The sequence below is a fragment of the Myotis yumanensis genome, unplaced genomic scaffold, assembly GCF_028538775.1.
Source record: "Myotis yumanensis isolate MYYU_CA2020_CCGP unplaced genomic scaffold, mMyoYum1.0.hap1 SCAF_7, whole genome shotgun sequence".
NCBI lineage: Eukaryota > Metazoa > Chordata > Mammalia > Chiroptera > Vespertilionidae > Myotis > Myotis yumanensis.
The window spans coordinates 55,362,520-55,383,396 of NW_027223758.1; the positions used below are offsets into that span (position 1 = coordinate 55,362,520).

The 20,877-nt window shown below is 34.8% G+C and overlaps 1 protein-coding gene and 1 long non-coding RNA gene across 2 annotated transcripts in view; one reads left to right on the plus strand and one right to left on the minus strand.

Annotated features, from left to right (window-relative positions):
• MIB1 (MIB E3 ubiquitin protein ligase 1) overlaps positions 1-20,877 on the minus strand; it is a 133,471-nt gene that overhangs the window by 37,191 nt on the left and 75,403 nt on the right. Inside the window, exon 12 of the mRNA XM_070420525.1 lies at positions 19,172-19,323. Coding sequence (XP_070276626.1) covers positions 19,172-19,323 — 152 coding nt within the window. The remainder of the gene's footprint in view (positions 1-19,171; positions 19,324-20,877) is intronic.
• Positions 2,535-5,485, plus strand: LOC139014602 (uncharacterized). The gene is made up of 3 exons (XR_011472246.1): positions 2,535-2,640; positions 3,148-3,322; positions 4,692-5,485. It is a non-coding gene; the product is annotated as an uncharacterized lncRNA (long non-coding RNA).

Sequence of the window (20,877 nt, forward strand, 5' to 3'; positions counted from 1 at the left end):
GGTAAGTTCTTGATCACTCTTAAACTAAAGACACTAAAATGATCTCTTAGGTGACTAGTGAGTCCTTATTTCTTTTTTGTTTTGTTTTGTTTTGTTGTTAATCCTCAAAATGGATATTTTTCTATTGATTTTTAGGGCAAGTTGAAGAGAGAGGAAAAGACAGAGAGAAACATCAATATGAGAGAAACACATTGGTTGCCTCCCCGGGAGGAGCTTGCAACCAAGGTGTGTGCCCTTGACCAGAATCAAATCTGGGACCCTTTGGTCCACAGGCTGACACTCTATCCACTGAGCCAAACCAGCTAGGGCTTATTTCTCCTTCCTTGCAATAAGCAAGGAACCCCATTTTACTTATCTTTATATCTCTTTTGTACATGTAGAATAAGAAGGTCACAGTTTTGTTGAATGGAACAAACAGTCAAGTAAACAATCATCTCTCTGAATATACTGAGGGAAGAATATTAGCAACATTGTATTTTTGGTGTATGTTCCAGTCCCAAAGAGTATAATTCACTAACTGATTTCATTATTACAATATGGAGCAGTGGCAAAGAATAGTGGTGAAGAGCTTTGGGAGTCTGTAGCCAAACTATCTGGGTTCAAATTCTAGCTGTAGCAAACCGAACAGCTGGTGACTTGAGTAGTTTACTTAACTTCTATGCCTCAGTTTCCTCATCTATAAAATGTGAGAATCACAAAGCCTATCTCATAGGGCTGTTATGAAAATTAAAAAAGGGTTTTGAAGAATTCCTGACACTTAATACATTATATGTGCTTGCTGAAAAAAGGGGGGGAGGGGGACTTTCACTGCTACAAAATGGTTAACAAATCTAGAGTAATTTAGAAACCTGAAAATTACCCATCTTACAGTCTGAGACATGTGTCACCTTCTCACAGTATGTGTAAAGTTACTTCAATAACTATGAAAGCTGGCTCTTTAAATTTACCAACTATCTACATAAGCTTGACTGTTATGGTATTAAATGTTAAAGACAAAAACAGTGTGAAGGACAAACTTCCCTTGTAAGAGAATCAACTTAGAAAACTGATAATGGTTTTTCTTGATTCTTAAATGAATCAATACTTAAATTAAGAACAAGGCATAGTTGGTTTCTCTTGGACATTTTTAGGTTTATAAGATCTTAAATTTTATCTCCATAGGTTTGTTGGATTTAATGTTCTAATATTTTTTCTCCTTAATTAAAAAATAAATTTCAATGTTAAAATTTATTGTGAATATGGTATTAAAATTTAGAGCAAAAGTATTTTTCCTTTGAGACATATGCTATGTGCCAAAGTTATATATAGGTTAATGACTATTTTAGTCTGTAATAAAATGTGAAATGATCATGCCTAATGCTGTTGCACAAAATTAAAGAAAAATGGTGATGCAGAAGGGAGAAAAACACCACTTAACATTTGAAAATGAAATAGAATTTTTTTTTAAAAATATATTTTATTGATTTTTTACAGAGAGGAAGGGAGAGAGATAGAGAGCCAGAAACATCGATGAGAGAGAAACATCGATCAGCTGCCTCCTGCACATCTCCTACTGGGGATGTACCCACAACCCAGGTACATGCCCTTGACCGGAATCGAACCTGGGACCTTTCAGTCCGCAGGCCGACGCTCTATCCACTGAGCCAAACCAGTTTCGGCAATGAAATAGAATTTAATTAATAATAAAATGCATGTTAATAGTTATATATGTATATATGGTTTCAATACAGAAGTACACAATTACTCAAAAGCATCCCTGACCCTGTTTTTCACATAAGCACTACAAAAAAAATTAGATAAAAATTGACACAGAATTAAAAGTTTTAAGTAGCACTTCCAAAATTTCATTTACACACTACTCCCTTCTTCCTTAATGATCTTTCTCCACCTTCAATATACAGATTCTACTTACCATTTCTATGTATTTTCCATTCAAATATTATTCATTAAATTTAAAGAGTATGTATAGCAAAAACTAGCTCTCAAGATAATACTACAAAATCCCTTCAGGCCTCTAAGTATGCAAAATATCATTATGCATAATATTTTTAACCAACAAAAATTCAGGTTATGAACTATAATTTGAGAGCACAGATATTCTATTTGTTCCATATCTGTCTAAAGAGTGTCTTGCTACTAGCTAGGGTAATATTTTTCCTCTTTCCTATTTTCTCTGCAGTGCTTCTAAGTATAGTGACAGCCGCATCAGGCTTTCCCAGTCTCAGCGCAAGCTCAGTGAATATCTGGGAAATGTAAGTGGAAACATGAGAGACCGCTTTATTTGGCAGTGCTTAAGAAAAAAAAAAAAAAAAAAAAGGCAGGACAAATGGCAAAGCAGTGTTTGGACCGCAGGATGAACAATCAATAGGCAGAAAGCAAGATAGAGGCTTTCTCAGCTTTTGGATCGACAATCGACAGCTGGGAGACTATTTTTTGCTATGGTTGACTAAATATGGTCAGGGAAGAGAGAGGCACAAGAGAGCCTGTTTGCCTGGGAGTGCATGTTTCAAATGCTTAGCTGCCTATAAAGCTGTAACAGTTTAGCCTGTAGCCACTGAGGGAAGAATTTAAGTTAACATCTGTAGTGACCATGTGGAAATCCTGACCTTGCTTGCAGACTTGACCTCTGGATATGACAAGGTAGCTTCAATACAGATTTACCATTTACTCCTGGAAACGAAACACCAAAAAAAAAAAATCTCATAGCAAGAAAGATGCAGAATTATTTCCTAAGAAGTCAGAAGAACCCAATGTATTCTGGTGGGCAAAGGAAAATAGTATGAATGTTTATGGTTAGTTGGGAGAGTGAGGTGTGTTTTGTTTTTTGGCTTTCCGGCTGTTTTAGATTACAAAATTAACTTGCTCTGCAACTTTTCCCCCTCTTCCGAAGCATTTCATCTGAGAAATAAGAGAGGTTCAGTATCTTGGACGTTGTAGCAACCTTCCTTGCTTGCTTAACTTTCTGTACAACAGATACAAGCTACTCATATCTGTGCAATATTGGTAATATAACATTCCAAATCAAACTGCCAGTATTGATTAATTTTTTCTGTGGTTTATTTCTTTTTAAGGGTAAAGGAAGGAAGAAGGAAAAGATGGCTGACTTATTTTTGTTTGTTCAATTGTTTTTCAAATTTATCTTAAAAGGTGAGATTCTGTGTTCACTGATACTTCCCTCTGACTTCACCGACTTATGAAAAGAAGTGCTGAATCAGCGGATTGAGTGAAGGAACAATCAAGATGAGATGGCTGCTGCTGATGTGACTCTCTAGGTCATTACCTTTCTTCCTGCTGCAAATGCTGCATGACACTAAGCTCACAGGTAACAGCACCACAAAGCCTGTACTTTTAAGGATGCTTATTTATGACTTTCTGCATGCTTACCTATTACTGACTCAATATATGTTTTTATTGTTAAGTTAAATTCTATCTGGGCAAAGCCTAATTTCACAGTTCCACTAGAGAGCTTATGCAGTGTAAAAAGGAATGCTGTTCAAATATCAGGCAGGTAACTCTTTATCTAAAAAATGTACAAATCCATTACTTTCATTTATATTATTAAAGGTTAAGTCTTTTATTGTTTCAGATTACATGATTTTGCATCCCTAGTAAATTACACCCTGCTTCCAAAGTATGCTAAATTTTAAAAACTATTAACTATTTCAAGATTCAGTCAAGAAAGAAACTTGGCAGAATACAAAACACTTTTTAATATATACTCTAAGTTGGCCACAAAAATGTCAGAATGTGTATGGTGAAATTCTAATACTGCAATGCTGAAACTGCTGTAGTACTGCCCTATCTCTTGCTACATTCTAATTTGCTCTCTGTGAGCTGCACTAGCTTTTTATCACAGGCTGCAGAAATTCTTTCCCTGCCTTTTTACCCCTCCTTTCCCAAATCTGAAAACTTCTTAAGGTCTTCTTTTAAATTAACTGTTTACTACCACAATAATTAAAGGCAACTATTATATCTTTTAATGATGAATGATCAAGCTAAAACCCAGTGCAAATACCTTTCAGTTCAAAATTTTAAGTAAGACTTTGGACAAGGTAACTGTTCTGACAGCTGTCCTTTATATTAAAAAAAAAAGAAAGAAATGAGGTAAACTCACCAAAATTAAGTATTTATATACTTCTGTTTGAATTGTATTTAATTCAAAATGTAAAATTCAGATTAGTAGCTAATGAAGACAAAGGAACGACAAAGAGGTTTTCAATTGATCATGAGTTCTTATCTGTAACCTTAAAAAAAAACAACTAACAAAAAATTCATCATCTTTAAAAATTCTGTTTAGCCTTGGCCAGTGTGGCTCAGTTGGATGGAGCATCATTCCATACACCAAAAGGTGGCAGGTTTGATTCCTGATCACTGCACATATCTAGGTTGCGGGTTGAATCCCTGATCAGGGCACCTATGGTAGGCAATTGATGTTTCTCTCTTTTTCTGTCTCTGTCTCTCTCTCGGCCTTCCTCCCCTTCTCTAAGAAATTCAATTAAAAATTTTTTTATAAAATAAATAAAAATAGAAAACTTCAGTTTGCTCTAAAAAGATCTGGTTTTTCTCACTGTCATTTCAACTTTAGGGTGAATATCAGAAGAAATACTAATTGGTTGATTGGTTAAGTTTTTAATAAGATAACTAGTCTATAAAAAAGAATCTGTACCAAATTAATTACTATCTACTTGTAGGATCTAGAAGCACACTACAAAATAAGAAGAATTTCACTCTGAAGACTCTGAAGAAATACTAGGCTGATCTTATAAATTTCTGAAACACACTCTGTAAAAACTCCACTGATTCTATAAAGCTATTGCAAAAAGGACCAAACCAGGATAAAGTACAACAGATAACTGGTCAATGTTTAGAAGTTTATGTCCACCAACAAGGAACCATAAATAGCATTAATGCAATGCTTCAGGTAAATTTTTTATGAAGTTTAGTCTTTGATTGTTTCTACAAATGATCTACCATTGTTCTACTTCGGTAAGCTGAATGTTTTACTAACAAATGGGAAAACAATTCATGTTTTTACAGCTAACAACTTTGTAATACCTACTCAGAGTACATACTTCTTTATGTACCCATATGAACATACAATGCTATGGAATGTAAAGAAGTATGTATTTTTGGTAGGCAATAAACCGCCAAGAGGAAAATAAACTGCAGCTAAAAGAAGCCCTTGCTTCTTTCCATGTAAATGACCTTCATATGGTATATTAACCTAGAATCACAGAGATGACCTTTGGGAATAACAACATCATAAAATGTACCTACTGCTTATAGATGAAAACTAAATGTCACTAAGATTTATATTTTATAAAGAAAAAGCTCTACTGAAATAGATTTAAAATTATCATGAAACTCCTTTCAAACCTTTTACATTTAAAACATAATATATTTTTAAACCTAGTACTCACATGATTAATATATTCTTTTACATGATTAATATTTGAACACCAAAAAAAAGTATTACTAGCACAAAAGAACGAGATATACATATGATCTGTTTTCTGTTTCCACAATTTGATCTTAATTTAAGTATATCACATTAATAGGGTTGACTGATTTATTAAGAAAAGATACAACAAAAGATGATTTCATTTACATTTTAACAGCTACTCTTCATAGTTTTATAAATTTATAATTTAATGATATTAGAGAATTTTTTGAAGCAAGTTTTTGCTTTAGGTTTTCTTTTTTGAAAACTATAAACATAGTCATAATTTTAAAAGACTATTTTAAGTAAAATCATACTCTCAAAGGAAAAAAGTTGTCTTTCTCAAGTTTATCATGTCTTTTTGCTGAGTCAGTACTGAGAATATATTAAAATGTAAGATTTATGCAAGAAAAATGACAAAATTCTGGGTCACAGCTGTAAGTCAACAGAGCACATTGGTAACAGACTGCCAAATATTTAAAAGAAATTAATTTATTATCTGTATTATCCTTGAATTTATTTTATTCAAAGGAGGCACTCAAAATAAAAACACTATAGTCAAGAAACCAATTCATACAAATAGAACAACCTTCTTTTATTTTTTTAAAATATATTTTTGTAGATTTCAGAGAGAAAGGAGAGGGAGAGAGAGATAGAAACATCAATTATGAGAATCATTGATTGGCCACCTCCTGCACACCTCCCACTGGGGATTGAGCCCATAACCCAGGCATGTGCCCTTGACTGGGATCGAACCTGGGACCCTTTAGTCCGCAGGCCAACACTTTATCCACTGAGCCAAACCAGGTAGGGCAGAACAGCCTTCTTTTAATGGTACTATGCAATTACAAGTCTATTTTTATAAACATCAAAGACCCACTATATACTATATGTTAGAGATATCAAAATACTTCCATATTTTATACAAAATTTATTTTGTATTATATTTATATATTAATAAGAAGTATAAATAAGCTCTTAATTAATAAGCAGTATCTATTTTAGCTACTATGGTAGACTTACATTAAAAATATTAATATTCTAATCATTTATTATTAGAAGTATTATTTCAACTGGCATATTTAGTCATGTACAAAAGGCATAATAATATTTTTAAATTTCTGTGTCACAAATTAGTAGAATAGCTATAAGGTGACTATACTTTTCTCTGTTTAATAAGACAACTAGGTAGGTAGTTGTCAAAGTTGATTTTCACTTTAACAGATTAGAAAAAAATGAGAGAATCAATCTATTAGATATGATGGCATATAAGTTATTGCATGTTTACTGAAAATTATAAAAAGCTCATAATTTTAAAGTTCTGTATTTCAAAGAAAAAATAACTCAAAGCTTAACACTTAAGCATAAGCCTTCTTTCTGATCATCCACAAAAAGAATGGCAATGCTTCATATTCCATTTAACTGTGCATGCCCTAAATATCAAAATCTGAAAATATACACCTCAAAAGTAGAGGTTCCTATATAAAACTATTCAAAGGGTATTACTATACCCATGTTTTATAATAACGAGTTATATTCATTATTCTATAGGTATAAAAACTTTTAATTAATTTAAATCATCCCAGTATCTAAGAATCTTATGATTATAATATTGAGTATAACCCTTAGAAAATAAAATGACAGCATCTGTTATTCATTTTAAAAAGTAAAATTATATACTGATTCTGGTGTTACAAGTTTAACTTAACATATCTAAGAGTATTTTCAATCACTCTAAAATGTCACATTCATCACTTAGGTCAGCTGTTCATTTTTAACTGAGTACATATTAAACTCTGGGCATCTGCTGACACTGGTGTAACTCAAACATTTCAACTGTCTCTCTGACAGGGATAACAGATGCTGACATTATCAAATGCTGTACTATTTTTTTCCCATGGCCTCTCCTTGCCCCGATATGGCCAGTATATGAAACTGAACTGCCATCCAAAAGCACACTTGAGCAACTGGATCTGCTAAACAGCTCCCATATAACTAGTAAAAATAGAAGCCAGTTTTACTGCTATCTTCAGCACTTAAGTCCAGGCAATTTAGCACCTGTTTCACTTCTATTAGAATAAAATATGGGAAAAGTGTAGTTACATTAATTTCAACACAGCATGACACTTACTAACCAACAGATGCAGAATATACTTAATATGACAATTATTTGAATATTGCCTGAATTACTGGCCTTCTCCCAGTTTAGTTCAGAACAGTAATTATTTCCTTCTCTTTATATTTCACCTAGAGCACTTACTTTTACAGGCAAACTATAATTTCTCAAACTTTTATTTTAATCAAGTATATTTCAGAAGACTTCCCTTCCTGATATTTAAATGCAACATTGAAGTTACAGTATTAACGAAAATTGCTGGACTGAGTTTTAATGGTAGATTTTAATACTCAAATTTATGGATTGTAGCCAACCACCACAATTCAATGTATTATTATTAAACTGATAATGAGGAGTAACTAGGCAATCTGTACAGAGAATTCAGTCAAGGAAATAGACTCTTAAAAAGGTTAAATTACTAATCTATGATTTGTAATACTACATAAGTAAAAAACAAAGAAAAATAAGCTGGCATGTATGGTTCCTCTCAACACAAATCCAAGTAATACACATGCAATCTATTTATAAACCAAAGGGCAGAGGTACTTTCTTAAGGTCACTCATATTCTTCCAACCTTGGTCAGCAACTTGATATTAGTCCTCCGGTATAATACTAAAAAAAGCAGGGTGCCTTGGCTGGTGTGGCTCAGTTGGTTGGAGCAATGTCCCATACACCAGCAGGTCCCAAGTTCAATTCCCAATCAGGGTACATGCCTAGGTTTCGGGTCTGATCCCCAGTCAGGGCACTTAACAGGAGGCAACCAATCAGTATTTCCTTCCTTCCTTTCTTCGGTGAGAATTAAAAAAAAAAAAAAGGCAGGGGCGGCAGAAAGGTGTGATTAGCAGTACTCTTTCCTAACCTGTTAGGTTACTTACTTGGCTTACTACGTAGAGAGAAATATAAAACATTACTCTGAAATGCATAAAGATCTATTTGTTCCTTTAAATGTTATTGGTTTCAAAACACGTTATTGTCTACATTTAAAAATTAGTAAGGTGTTAAAAACAAAAATGCACACTGATAATTCCTTAATGCATTAACAACATGTTGAAGGGTAAAGACTTCTCACTTTTAGAGCAGGAAATAGTAGGAAAAGTGCCTTCAGAATAGAAAAAGTTACATTCAATGACTAAAGAACTGATATGAGAATCTAACTTTTGTGGAAGGTCCATAACCATAATTTTACAAATAAAAAGCATTTTAACTGTTTTATAGCCCAAACTAACAGCTTTGCAATGCTTTGCTAGAGCTGGTAAAATGGAACCAAATCGCCTCTTCAATGGATTTGGTCCCCTTCAACCAGCTGTAGCTATGCATTGATTACTACAAGACAGCCAATGTTTTCACTTATGAGTATCAGACATGTCAACTAATTTCAACTTATTTAAATATTCAGATTGTGCTTTAAATTAAAAAAAAATTGTTACGCTCTATTCTTGTAAGAGCCATAGTGGTTAACAATGTTTATAAAAATCTTTATGAAAAATGTGTGGGTGATTTAAGGATTACAAATAAAATAATTTTACTTATTTATGGTCTCTTGGTATTGAATTTCTTACCCTTCAGGAAAGAAATGGTAATGAAATGTAGGCTATGCTGCATAATAATAGTTTAAAAAAAGAACTTCCTTCAGAGGAAAAAAATATCTGGGAAGATCACCTGAAACCATAATAAGAATGCCACATTGTGGTTCACATGGACATATTTTAAATTAAATAAAAATATAACATTACATAAAATAACGCACTAGAAATGTTGGGTAGTATCTTCCATAGAATTAGCATTTAATTTTACTGCTATTTACCTGAATATTGATAGATAAGGTAAAAAAGATGATGATACTGAAGAATATCTTGTGAAGAGACAAACAGTAAGTATCTCATTTTTCCAACCCTGAATCAAAAGTTCTTAATCCTCAAAAATGAAAAAAATGCTAAGCATTGCTACCTTTTACTCTATAGATATTTCATCTCTCCAAACTTGTTTCTTCAGCTGTAAAACTAATAATAATATTCTATGAAACTCCTCATTCCTTCTGTCTTCTTTATCCTTCAAAAAAAATATATATATATATATATATACACACACACACAACAAGCCTCTCTCTCTCAATGGAAAGAAAATGAAGAAAAAGAAAAATGACAAATGATCCAACATCCTCTAATTTTCTTACTGACTGCAATAAAACTATAGCTAACGTAATGTTCTTTAATAAAGACAAGCATTTCATCAATTAATAAAGGGTTATGGAGGGCAAGTAGTAGTTTAAAAACCTACTCCTGACCTCAACTCCTCAACTCCTGACCACTCCTCTATTTCAAAGCAAAGATCATCCCTTAAAACAGTGGTTCTCAACCTGTGGGTCGCGACCCCTTTGGGGGTCGAACAACCCTTTCACAGGGGTCAACTAAGACCATCGGAAAACACATATATAATTACATATTGTTTTTGTGATTAATCACCATGCTTTAATTATGTTCAATTTGTAACAATGAATTTGGGGGTCACCACAACATGAGGAACTGTATTAAAGGGTCGCAGCATCAGGAAGGTTGAGAACCACTGCCTTAAAAGAATGTGGGCAAAGGAAGGCATATGTAAATGAGTCTTATCACTTCATTCAAGTTAATAGGCCTTCTTCCTTGTATGAATTACACCTGTCAGTCACATTAAATAAATTTATGTATTACAAGGCATGTAGTGTTGAGAGTAGATGCATGGACACATGAGAGAAAATGGACATACTATAAGTATAGTACCATTCGATAGTCTCTCGACTACTTTTTATATATAGCACTCAGCATATCTAGAGTTTAACAAGAAAAGAAAATCATTAAACACAAAGATATGGTCCAGATTATCAAATCTTTCTATATTCAACAGTCTTATATACAGTCTCATAATTTAAAAAGTTAAATAAAGGTATAATAACATTCTACAGGGAAAATACGAGTTGCTCACATATTCAGTAAGATTTAGTGTCTTTGTGGGAATAAATAGATAAGTAAATAAGAAGTGCCTGTGAAATTACCTTAGTGCTATGATAAACTGAAAATATACCACATCATATGGCTCACTCATATTTTACTATTACTTTTCATATTCAATTTATATTAGAGAAAAATTTATAAATAACTCTAAAGTAAGTTTATAATATTATCAGTGCCTCCAAAATATCTAGCAATTGTTTTTTAACAGCTCTGCCGGGAATATTGCTAATTTATTTTCATGTCTGTGAGGACCTTTAAAAACTCCAAGGTATCTAAAAATGCAACATCCTCACAGAAAATACCTAAGTAATGTGCTGATTAATGCCACTAATCCAAAGAAATTTAGTTTTCATCTTTAACAACAGAAATGTTTTCTGCTCTTCGTTTAAATCTGAAATTTTAAATTTTAAATTTTACCTGTATATAAAAAGAAAAGACAACATGGCTAAATTGTTGGGAAAATGCCAAATATCAGAATACATAAACAGCACTGTCCTTAGTTAAGATTTCTTAAAATAAAAACACTACTATATTAAAACATACTTCAACTACATTCTAAAAAGCTCCAAGCTTTACAAAGGATGACCAAAGTACTCAGTGTCTCACAGCAAAAACATTCTCTTACATAATTCTGAAAGAAATGTTTTATAACTCTTTTTTCTTAATGTCTTTATTTCAGTTACTGTCATATTATGAGTAAACACCAAAATCAGCTCTGAAATCTGGAATCTCTATTGATCTGCACCTATGAAATATAGATTTCATAGTATATTCTTCAAAAACATCAGACATTTAGACATATTTTTGATGAGCAGGAAAAGTCATTTTCTTTTAGAAAAGCACATCCAATAATTACTAATTCTACTATGTTATTGACTGTAACTGACTTATTGCTGAAAAAATTATTATTAACTAAAAGCAAAACTAGGAAATAGAATGCTACTTAAATTCCATGTGTATACATGTACATACAAATTTCGAAAACTTTTCCACATTGCTAACCATAATAAATTGAAAGAATTATAAGACAATATTGTGCTGGTACCAAATTATACTCACAATGATGTAAATAATTTACTGCAGAAATATATATACATTCTAACAAAACAGCTAAGAATTATACTAACATGCCATCAATTGTATTTATTTATTTATTTGTCTATCTTTATTGATTTTTGAGAGAAAGGGAGAGAGAAAGAGAGATAGAAACATCAATGATGAGAGAATCATTAATTGGTTGCCTCCTGCACGCCTCCTGCTGGGGATCAAGCCCACAACCCAGACATGTGCCCTTGACCGGAATCAAACCCAGGACCCTTCAGTTTGCAAGCTGACGCTCTATCCACTGAGCCAAACCAGCTAGAGCCCATCAATTGTATTTAAAATTGACCAGACATTATGTCTAACAGGTAAGTCAAGTATACTAAAGAAGTATAGGAGAATCGAAGATGGCGGCATAGGTAAAACACCAGAGACTGCCGCCGTGGACAACCACTTCAAAAATACAACTAAAAGTCGGAGCGGACATCAACCAGAACCACGGGAAGGCTGGCTGAGGAGAGTCTCTTCAACTAGAAGCAAGAACAACAGCATTCTGACGCTCAGCGGAGGCGCAGTGTGGAAAATTTAAAGGTACGGCGGTGCGGTGGTGAGGGTGCGCGCGCAAAGCGGGCTGGCGGCTGAGGGCGCGATTGTCGTTTTCAATTAGGAGCGAATCTCAGACTCTGGGCTACAGATCCGGGCGAGTCTCTAGGGACCCAGACTCAAACGGGAGAAGCAGGACTGTCTGGCTACGGCCCCTCCGAGGTTTGCAGCGATTGCTGGGACAGAGAGGCAGAGCCCCTGGGGACGGACTGAGAGCGGCCATAGCTGCTCCCTCCCCCCCGCCCTGTTGAGCCCGCCCCGCCCAAACCCTGCGCACAACCATTTGCCGACTGCCTCAGGCAAGGGCTGGACTAGCACCTCCCCTGAGGACTGAAGTTTTCCCACAGCTGATTTCCACCGCCAGTCAGTCGGCCTGATGGTCAAATCCCTCTAGTGTTAACTACAACAATTAAGGCTTCGCTAGAACAAGACTGCGCACAGAGACCACAAGGGGGTGCACCAAGAAAGCATAAAAGATGCGGAGACAAAAAAACATGACAGAAATGGAGGATATGGAGCTAAGAATCGCAATTTTGAGGGCTTGCCATAAATTTGTGCAGAGCCTCACGAAAACTAATGAGACCCTCGATGCTACGATAAAGAAATTAGAAAGTAAGCATACACGGACTGAAATAAAGAATATTATACCCAATAGCAGACCAGAGGAGTGCAAGAATCAAACCAAAGATTCGACAAAAAACACCCAATTGGAAAAGCATAATGAAAAAAGAATCCAAAAGTGTGAAGACAGCGTAAGGAGCCTCTGGGACAGCTTTAAGCGGACTAATATCAGAGTCATTGGAGTCCCAGAAGATGAGAGACAGCAAGATATTGAAAACCTATTTCAAGAAATAATGGCAGAAAACTTCCCCCACCTAGTGAAAGAAATGGACTTACAGGTCCAAGAAGCGCAGAGAACCCCAAACAAAAGGAATCCAAAGAGGACCACACCAAGACACATCATCATTAAAATGCCAAGAGCAAAAGACAAAGAGAAAATCTTAAAAGCAGCAAGAGAAAGAGGCTCAATTACCTACAAGGGAATACCCATACGACTGTCAGCTGATTTCTCAACAGAAACTTTGCAGGCCAGAAGGGAATGGCAAGAAATATTCAAAGTGCTGAATACCAAGAACCTACAACCAAGATTACTTTATCCAGCAAAGCTATCATTCAGAATTGAAGGTCAGATAAAGAGCTTCACAGATAAGGAAAAACTAAAGGAGTTCATCACCGCCAAACCAGTATTATATGAAATGCTGAAAGGTATCCTTTAAGAAGAGGAAGAAGAAAAAGGTAAAGATACAAATTATGAACAACAAATATGCATCTATCAACAAATGAATCTAAGAATCAAGTGAATAAATAACCTGATGTACAGAATGAACTGGTGACTATAATGAATCAGGGACATAGAAAGGGAATGGACTGACTATTCTTGGGGGGGAAAGGGGAATGGGAGATTCGGGAAGAGACTGGACAAAAATCATGCACCTATGGATGAACTCAGTGGGTGGGGAGTGAGGGTGGAGGGTGGGGTGGGAGCTGGAAGGAGGGGAGTTATGGGGGGAAAAAAGAGGAACAAATGTAATAATCTGAACAATAAAGATTAAAAAAAAAATAAAAAAAATAAAGAAGTATAACTGCAGTATAAAACAAAAATCACAAATAACAAAATTAAAATGTTACAATTCAAGGTAATACATTCATTATGTTATATAAATTATAAAATGCTTATAAGAAAGAGGAAAATGTTAGCACATTTGCTAATCTAATATTTTATTCAAAAATGCTAACTCATCAGGTTCTGGAAATAATGTACTAACTGGTTTTCTCAAATAAGTGTTAGGGCCAAAGACTTCTTAAAAAAATTCTGAGTACACCAAAAACAGTTCCTTCTATATTATGACATCAATGGCCAGTATAAGGAAAGAAAAGTGAATTTTAAGAATAAGAAATTTGATATGAAGTTACAAATTTGCAATTATAAATGATATATAAGTTATGTCATTTTTCTGACATCTTCCATGTCCAATTAACATTACACTCCTAATCTGGCAATCTACAGTCACACCTTCATAAAATGCCTTAAGGAAATAGGAATAAAGAAGTCATGAAGTGCCTTGCTGGGTAGCTAAGCTGGTTAGAGCGTCATCCTGATACATCAAGGTTGCGGGTTTGATCTCTGCTCAGGGCACATACAAGAAACAACCAATGAATGCATAAATAAGTGGAACAACAAATCGATGTTTCTTTCTCTCTCTTTACCTCTTTCTCTCTACCTCTCTCTCTAAAAATATCAATAAATGAAAAAATTTTTTTAAAAAAGAAGTGATGTAACTTTAATTGAAGCACTACTTTATTGTAAACTAAAAGTGTTTTTTCCTTTTTTTAAAATGTCACCTGACACCAATTATCTGGATACAGGTGTCACTATTGCAAATGTTTAGGGGAATTCTTAAGAATTGAAGAAACGAAAGTAGTATATTTCCTCCTCCATACATATAGGCTTCCATTATTAAACATACTATGGCTACTTCTAATAAAGTAAAACAAATCAAAATATTTAAAAGTTACTCATTTCCTAAACTCTTCAATTTTCCGTTTACCTTAAACTTTATGATTTAGTATTTAACCTAAATTTCCTCAATAAAATCTCTTTTTGCCTATTCTAATCTGTAGTAATCACTCTGTTTAAACTCCTAATAGTTTCTCTACGGAATTTATTTTGTAATTGATCACATATACTCTAGTAATATCTAACACTGTCTTGACTGTCAAATTAAGAGTAACATTTACTGAGTTCCTACTATAGCCAAGGCATCGTAAGGAACATACAAACGAACATGAATGCCCACAATTTAAGTAGAAAGGAACATAAACATGCATAAACTAAGGGACAGCACAAAGCAGATTATAGTTGCAGTAAAATAAGAACACAGAACAAGGAAGTAAAGGGCAAACAAAATAGTTTCAATGATGAGATCTAAGAGTTCTAGAAAAAAAGATGGTTAAGATAAAGAAAAAAATCCTTAAGTAAATGAAAGAAGAAAGCAGACAAACTATCTTAAGAAAGGAAAGTAGAACAATGTAGCTGAAGAGCAAGGTAGGCAGATGGCTTTTATTTAGTGAGAGATTAAGTCAGAAAGACTCAGGACACACTGTAAATGGGTTTGAATGCCAAGTCAAGGTGTAAAGATTTTATTCTATGTACAATAGAAAGCAACTAAAGACTTGAGAACAAGAGAGGGGAGCCATTTGGTCTATGTTCTTAGAATGATAATTTGGTAGTTATATGAAAGTTGTCAAATAAAAGTAAAATCAGGGAGAAAAATTAGAAAGATACTGTAATAGTCTAGGTCAGTGGTCGGCAAACTCATTAGTCAACAGAGCCAAATATCAACAGTACAAAGATTGAAATTTCTTTTGAGAGCCAAATTTTTTAAACTTAAACTATATAGGTAGGTACATTGTTATTAACTTAATTAGGGTACTCCTAAGGCTTAGGAAGAGCCACACTCAAGGGACCAAAGAGCCGAATGTGGCTCGAGAGCTGCAGTTTGCTGACCACGAGTCTAGGTAAAGGTGGTCAATATTTAATTAGGTCAGCAACAACGGAAATAGAAAGAATGAAATGGAATGGATTGGAAATATGGTACCTGTAGAATAAAGGAAACTTTAGAATTAATTGGAAGTTCAGAATTAGTGACCGGGTAGTCAAAGTTAACCCTAATCAAAAGAGGCAGCAAGGACACTGACATATTAATGCATTCTTAGTTAAATGATTCACTGTCCATATATTTCAGTCTTACCTCTCATATAGCCCATAATACAGAAAAGTAATATCAAGTGGTTAAGAGTTATGAGTCCAAAGTCAGATGGACCTTGCTCAAGTTCCAGCTGCTCCCCTAGTCACTGACTTTGAATAAGCAAATTCATCTCTTTGTAAGACTCATATTCTTCCTCTACAAAATGAGGGCATTAAAACCTGCCTCAAAAGGCTGTCCAAAAATTAAATGAGATCATGAATGTAAACCGCTTAGTAAAGGCCTGTGCTCACCCACTAGAGGTGACCCTAAAAAAGCTAAATAAAAAACAGCAAAAAATTAGAAGAAAACATGATATAAAAATGTAGTATTGGGTCAGGGGTTGGAACATCAGATGCAGAGTGGCGGGTTCGATCCCTGGACCAGGTCAGGGCATGTGTAGGAGGCAACTGATCTTACATCCGTGTCTCTCTTCCATCCATGTTCCTCTTTCTCTCTCTCCCCTCTCCTCCTTCTACTCTGTCTGAAAATCAATGGAAAAAATATTCTTGAGTGAGGATAAAAAAAAAGCAGTATGGAACTAAACAATAAGAATTCAGGATGTGAGGGCGATCTGGCTGCGACATCTGTCACCCCATTGATCGCCAGGGTTGATTCGGCTGATCTGGCTGGCTAGGCGGGTGTCCCCCTCCTCCCTCACCGATCCATGTGCATCCCTCCCAAAGCTGCGTGCTCGGTAGAAGAGGATGACCTTCCCCCCAGAGGAGAGGACCAATCTTCGACCAAGGGTACACAAGTAGCTGCGCTCCCCTGCTAGAACCTGCAAACAAGCTCTTAAGAATTCATTCATAGTGACTATAGTTATAATACTGCTGTATATATTAGAGAATTGCTAAGACAGGAGATCTTAAAAGTTCCCATCACAAGAAAAAAAATTTGTAGCTATGTGTGCTAATAGATGTTAACTAGACTTATAGTGGTGATCATTTTATAATATATACACATTATCTAATCATTATGCTATCCACCTGAAACTAATATAATGTTATATGTCAATTATATCTCAATTTTAAGAAAAGATTTCAGGATATATTAAATTATTGAGATAAACTTCAAAGTGAACATTTCCCTCAGTCAAGACATGTAGGCTATATTAAAAAAAAAAAAAAAGCCCTAACTGATTTGGCTCAGTGGATAGAGCGTCGGCCTGCAGACTGAAAAGGTCCCAGGTTTGATTCTGGTCAAGGGCATGTACCTTGGATGCGGGCACATCCCCAGTAAGGGGTATGCAGGAGGCAGCTGATTGATGTTTATAACTCTCTATCCCTCTCCCTTCCTCTCTGTAAAAAAATCAATAAAATATAGTTGTTGTTTTTTTTAAAAAGACATGTAGGCTTATTTGAGACAGCATGGATGGACCTAGAGGGTATTGTGCTAAGTGAAATAAGTCTGTCAGAAAAAGACAAATAGTGTATGATTTCTTTTATATGTGTAATCTAAAGCATACAAACAAACAAAACAGAGAACAAACTGATGTTTGCCAGAGGGGAGGGCGATTTGGGGACTGGCTGAAAAAGGTGAAGGGATTGAAAAGTACAAATTGGTAGTTACAAAACTCTCATGGGAATGTAAAGCACAGCATAGATAACATAATCAATAATATTTTAATAACTATGTATGGTGCCAGCTGGGTGCTGAAAATATTGAGGGAAACACTCTGTAAAGTATATAATTGTCTAACCACTATGCTGTACACCTGAAACTAATAAAAAATAATATTGAATGTAATCTGTGATTTAACTTTAATTAAAAAATTAAATTAAAAATAATATATAGGCTTTACTCAACTATAAACAGAAGACATCTGATGCAGAATTTTCTAAAATGCTTCTCAGGGTCCTGGTTGGTATGGCTCAATTAGTTGGAACATCATCCCGGGACCAAAAGGTTGCCAGTTTGATTCCCAGTCAGGGCACATACTTAGGTTGCAGGTTTGATCCCCGGTGAGGGTGCATATAGGAAGCAACTGATAGATGTTTCTTCTTCTTTTTTTTTTTTTTTTTTTTAAAATATATTTTATTGATTTTTTACAGAGAGGAAGGGAGAGGGACAGAGAGTTAGAAACATCGATAAGAGAGAAACATCGATCAGCTGCCTCCTGCACATCTCCTTCTGGGGATGTGCCCGCAACCCAGGCACATGCCCCTGACCGGAATCGAACCTGGGACCTTTCAGTCTGCAGGCCGACGCTCTATTCACTGAGCCAAACTGGTTTCAGCGATAGATGTTTCTTTCATATATCAATGTTTATCTTTCTTTCTCTGTCTCTCTCTCTTCCCCTTTCTCTAAAATCAGTAAAACATATCCTTAGGTGAGGATTTAATAAGATAAAATAAATAAAACAAATAAAATGCTTTTCAGGTAAAGCCGTTGCCAAAAATTCATTCATGAAAATTCTAGGTTACCCTGGCCAGTGTGGTTCAGTCGGCTGAGCATTGTCCCATGCACCAAAAGGTCACTGGTTTGATAAATCCCCCGTAGGGGGCGTGCAGGAGGCAGCCAATGAATGTTTCTCTCTCCCCTTCTTTCCTCTCTCTCGCTCTGAAAAATATTCTACGTGAAAGCAAAGTTAAACACTTTGTTTTTCTGTGGGACTTTGTCCACATTTTATGAATTCTGTGACTTTCTAAAAATCTTTCTCAAACTTTAACCAGCAAACAATTTTTTTTTCAGTAGATCACCTATAATTATAACTATGGTTACAGAACATCTATATTAGAAATTTATATAAAGAATTATATTATTACTAAGCAATTAGGTAAACTTAATAGTTATTTAGCCACAAGTTTAAAAAGACAATTACTATGCAAATGGACTAGCATGGGGTTTAGAGGACACCCTGAGAATGGTCTTAAAGAAACATAAATCTCAAAATGCACTGCATTCTAATTAAAACTTTACAATATGAGTATTCCTGATCCTCTATATCCATATTGAATATATATTTAGACATTTCATACTTTATTAGTTTAATAACCCAAAAATCATTATAAAATTAATCTATTTAGTGAAGACAATTTCCACAGATCTTAAAATGATTTAAAATACTAAAATAAGCAAAAATTATTTTCTTATCAGTATCAGAAAAAGAGAACCAGCAACAGAAAGATATTTTTAAACTGCGTATAAATTGGTGAAAGGTAACATTTTTACCTGGGATTTCCTCTTAGTGCAGCATGGTGCAGGGCATTAAATCCATTATTGTTTGTAATGGTGACATCCGCCCCAGCCTCCAGAAGGACTGCCAAGATGTCATCACGTTTCTTACTTATTGCATCGTGAAGAGGAGTATCACCTTCAGAATCCTTTTTTTTAAGTTTAAAAAGATTTTCATTAGTTCTTTTTCAATCATTCTCACATGTAATTATTAATACTTATAATGAACTACTAAACAAAGAAACAAAAACAGAACCCATATCCAACAACCAACAATGAAGCATACTATTTGTTAAATTTAATAAATGCAGGCAAGAAATAGCATTATAGTGAATAAACTTATACTCAATCTAAATGGCAAACACAATAAACATGCTGTAGCTTTTTAAAAAATCCAAGAAATTAAATACCCTCAAAATAATTAAGTAAATAACAAAAATAAATGAGGTAAAAAAATTCATTCGTTTAAAATGGCTTGCTATACCATTTTCCTACCATTAACTGCTGTACCCTGAAACTCCATCCCAAACCTACACCAATCTCAGGGCCCATAGCAATTAATTAAAAGTCAGTGGTTCTCAACCCTGGCTGTAATTTAGAATCTGCTGGGAAGCTCTTAAAATCCTGTAATCAAAAAAAAAAATCCTGTAATCCAGGCTGTTCTTCAGATCCACTAACCTAGAATCTCGGGTTGGGACTCAGGCATTAGTAGTTTTCCCGAGTTCCCCAGGTGAATATATTGTGTAGTCACTGCTGAGAATCATTACTCTAATTGTTTTCAAAGGGCAGGAGAGAGAGTAGTTAACTCAAAATGAAAACAAATGTAAAAGAAAATTTGGCAGTCTCAGTCTATGTTTTTTTTTTCAAGTTGATTACTTCCTTCAGTAATCAACCAATGTGGCAATAAATTTTTATTCATTTTCAGTCATCTGTGTAAATGGGTAATTTAGCCTTCATTCATTTCATAGTTTCATAAATACTATTTTCAGTAAAGCCATATATAGTTACCACAGTTGCCAAATCTAGGCTGCCCCCATTTTTGTAATTTTATTTACATAGCCACACACATGCATTTATGTATTATCTAATGGCTACTTTGGTGCTACAATGGCAGCACTGAATAATTGTTATAGAAAATATGAAAGCCAAAAAAAAAAAAAAAAAAAAAAAAAAAAGAAAATATGAAAGCCAAAAATATTACCTGGCCTTTTTTTTAAATATATTTTTTTATTAATTTTTAGAGAGAAAGGAAGGGAGAGGGAGAGAGAGAGAGAAACATCAATATGAGAGAGTAACATCAATCAGCTGCTTCCCGCAAGCCTACCTACTGGGGATCGAGCCCACAACTGGGGCATGTGCCCTGACTACGAATCAAATCAGCAACCTCTTGGTGCATGGGACAACACCCAACCAACTGAGCTGAGCCACAATAGCCAGGACTTACCTGGCCTTTCACAGAAAAAGTGTGCCAATCCTAGGCATATATTCATCCACCCACATAAGAAATTCCCAACACAAATTCTGTCCAACAATCCACCTTTCATCCTCCTATGGCACTAAAAATTCATGGTCTCCAACTTGAGATGGGCTCTTAACCTGACAGGAATATGCTTCCATAGGCCCTGATCTGTCCTGTCTCTTGCTCTCCACAGTAGCTATTTCAATTACCCTTTCTATACTGACCACTCCCCACTCACTCTCAC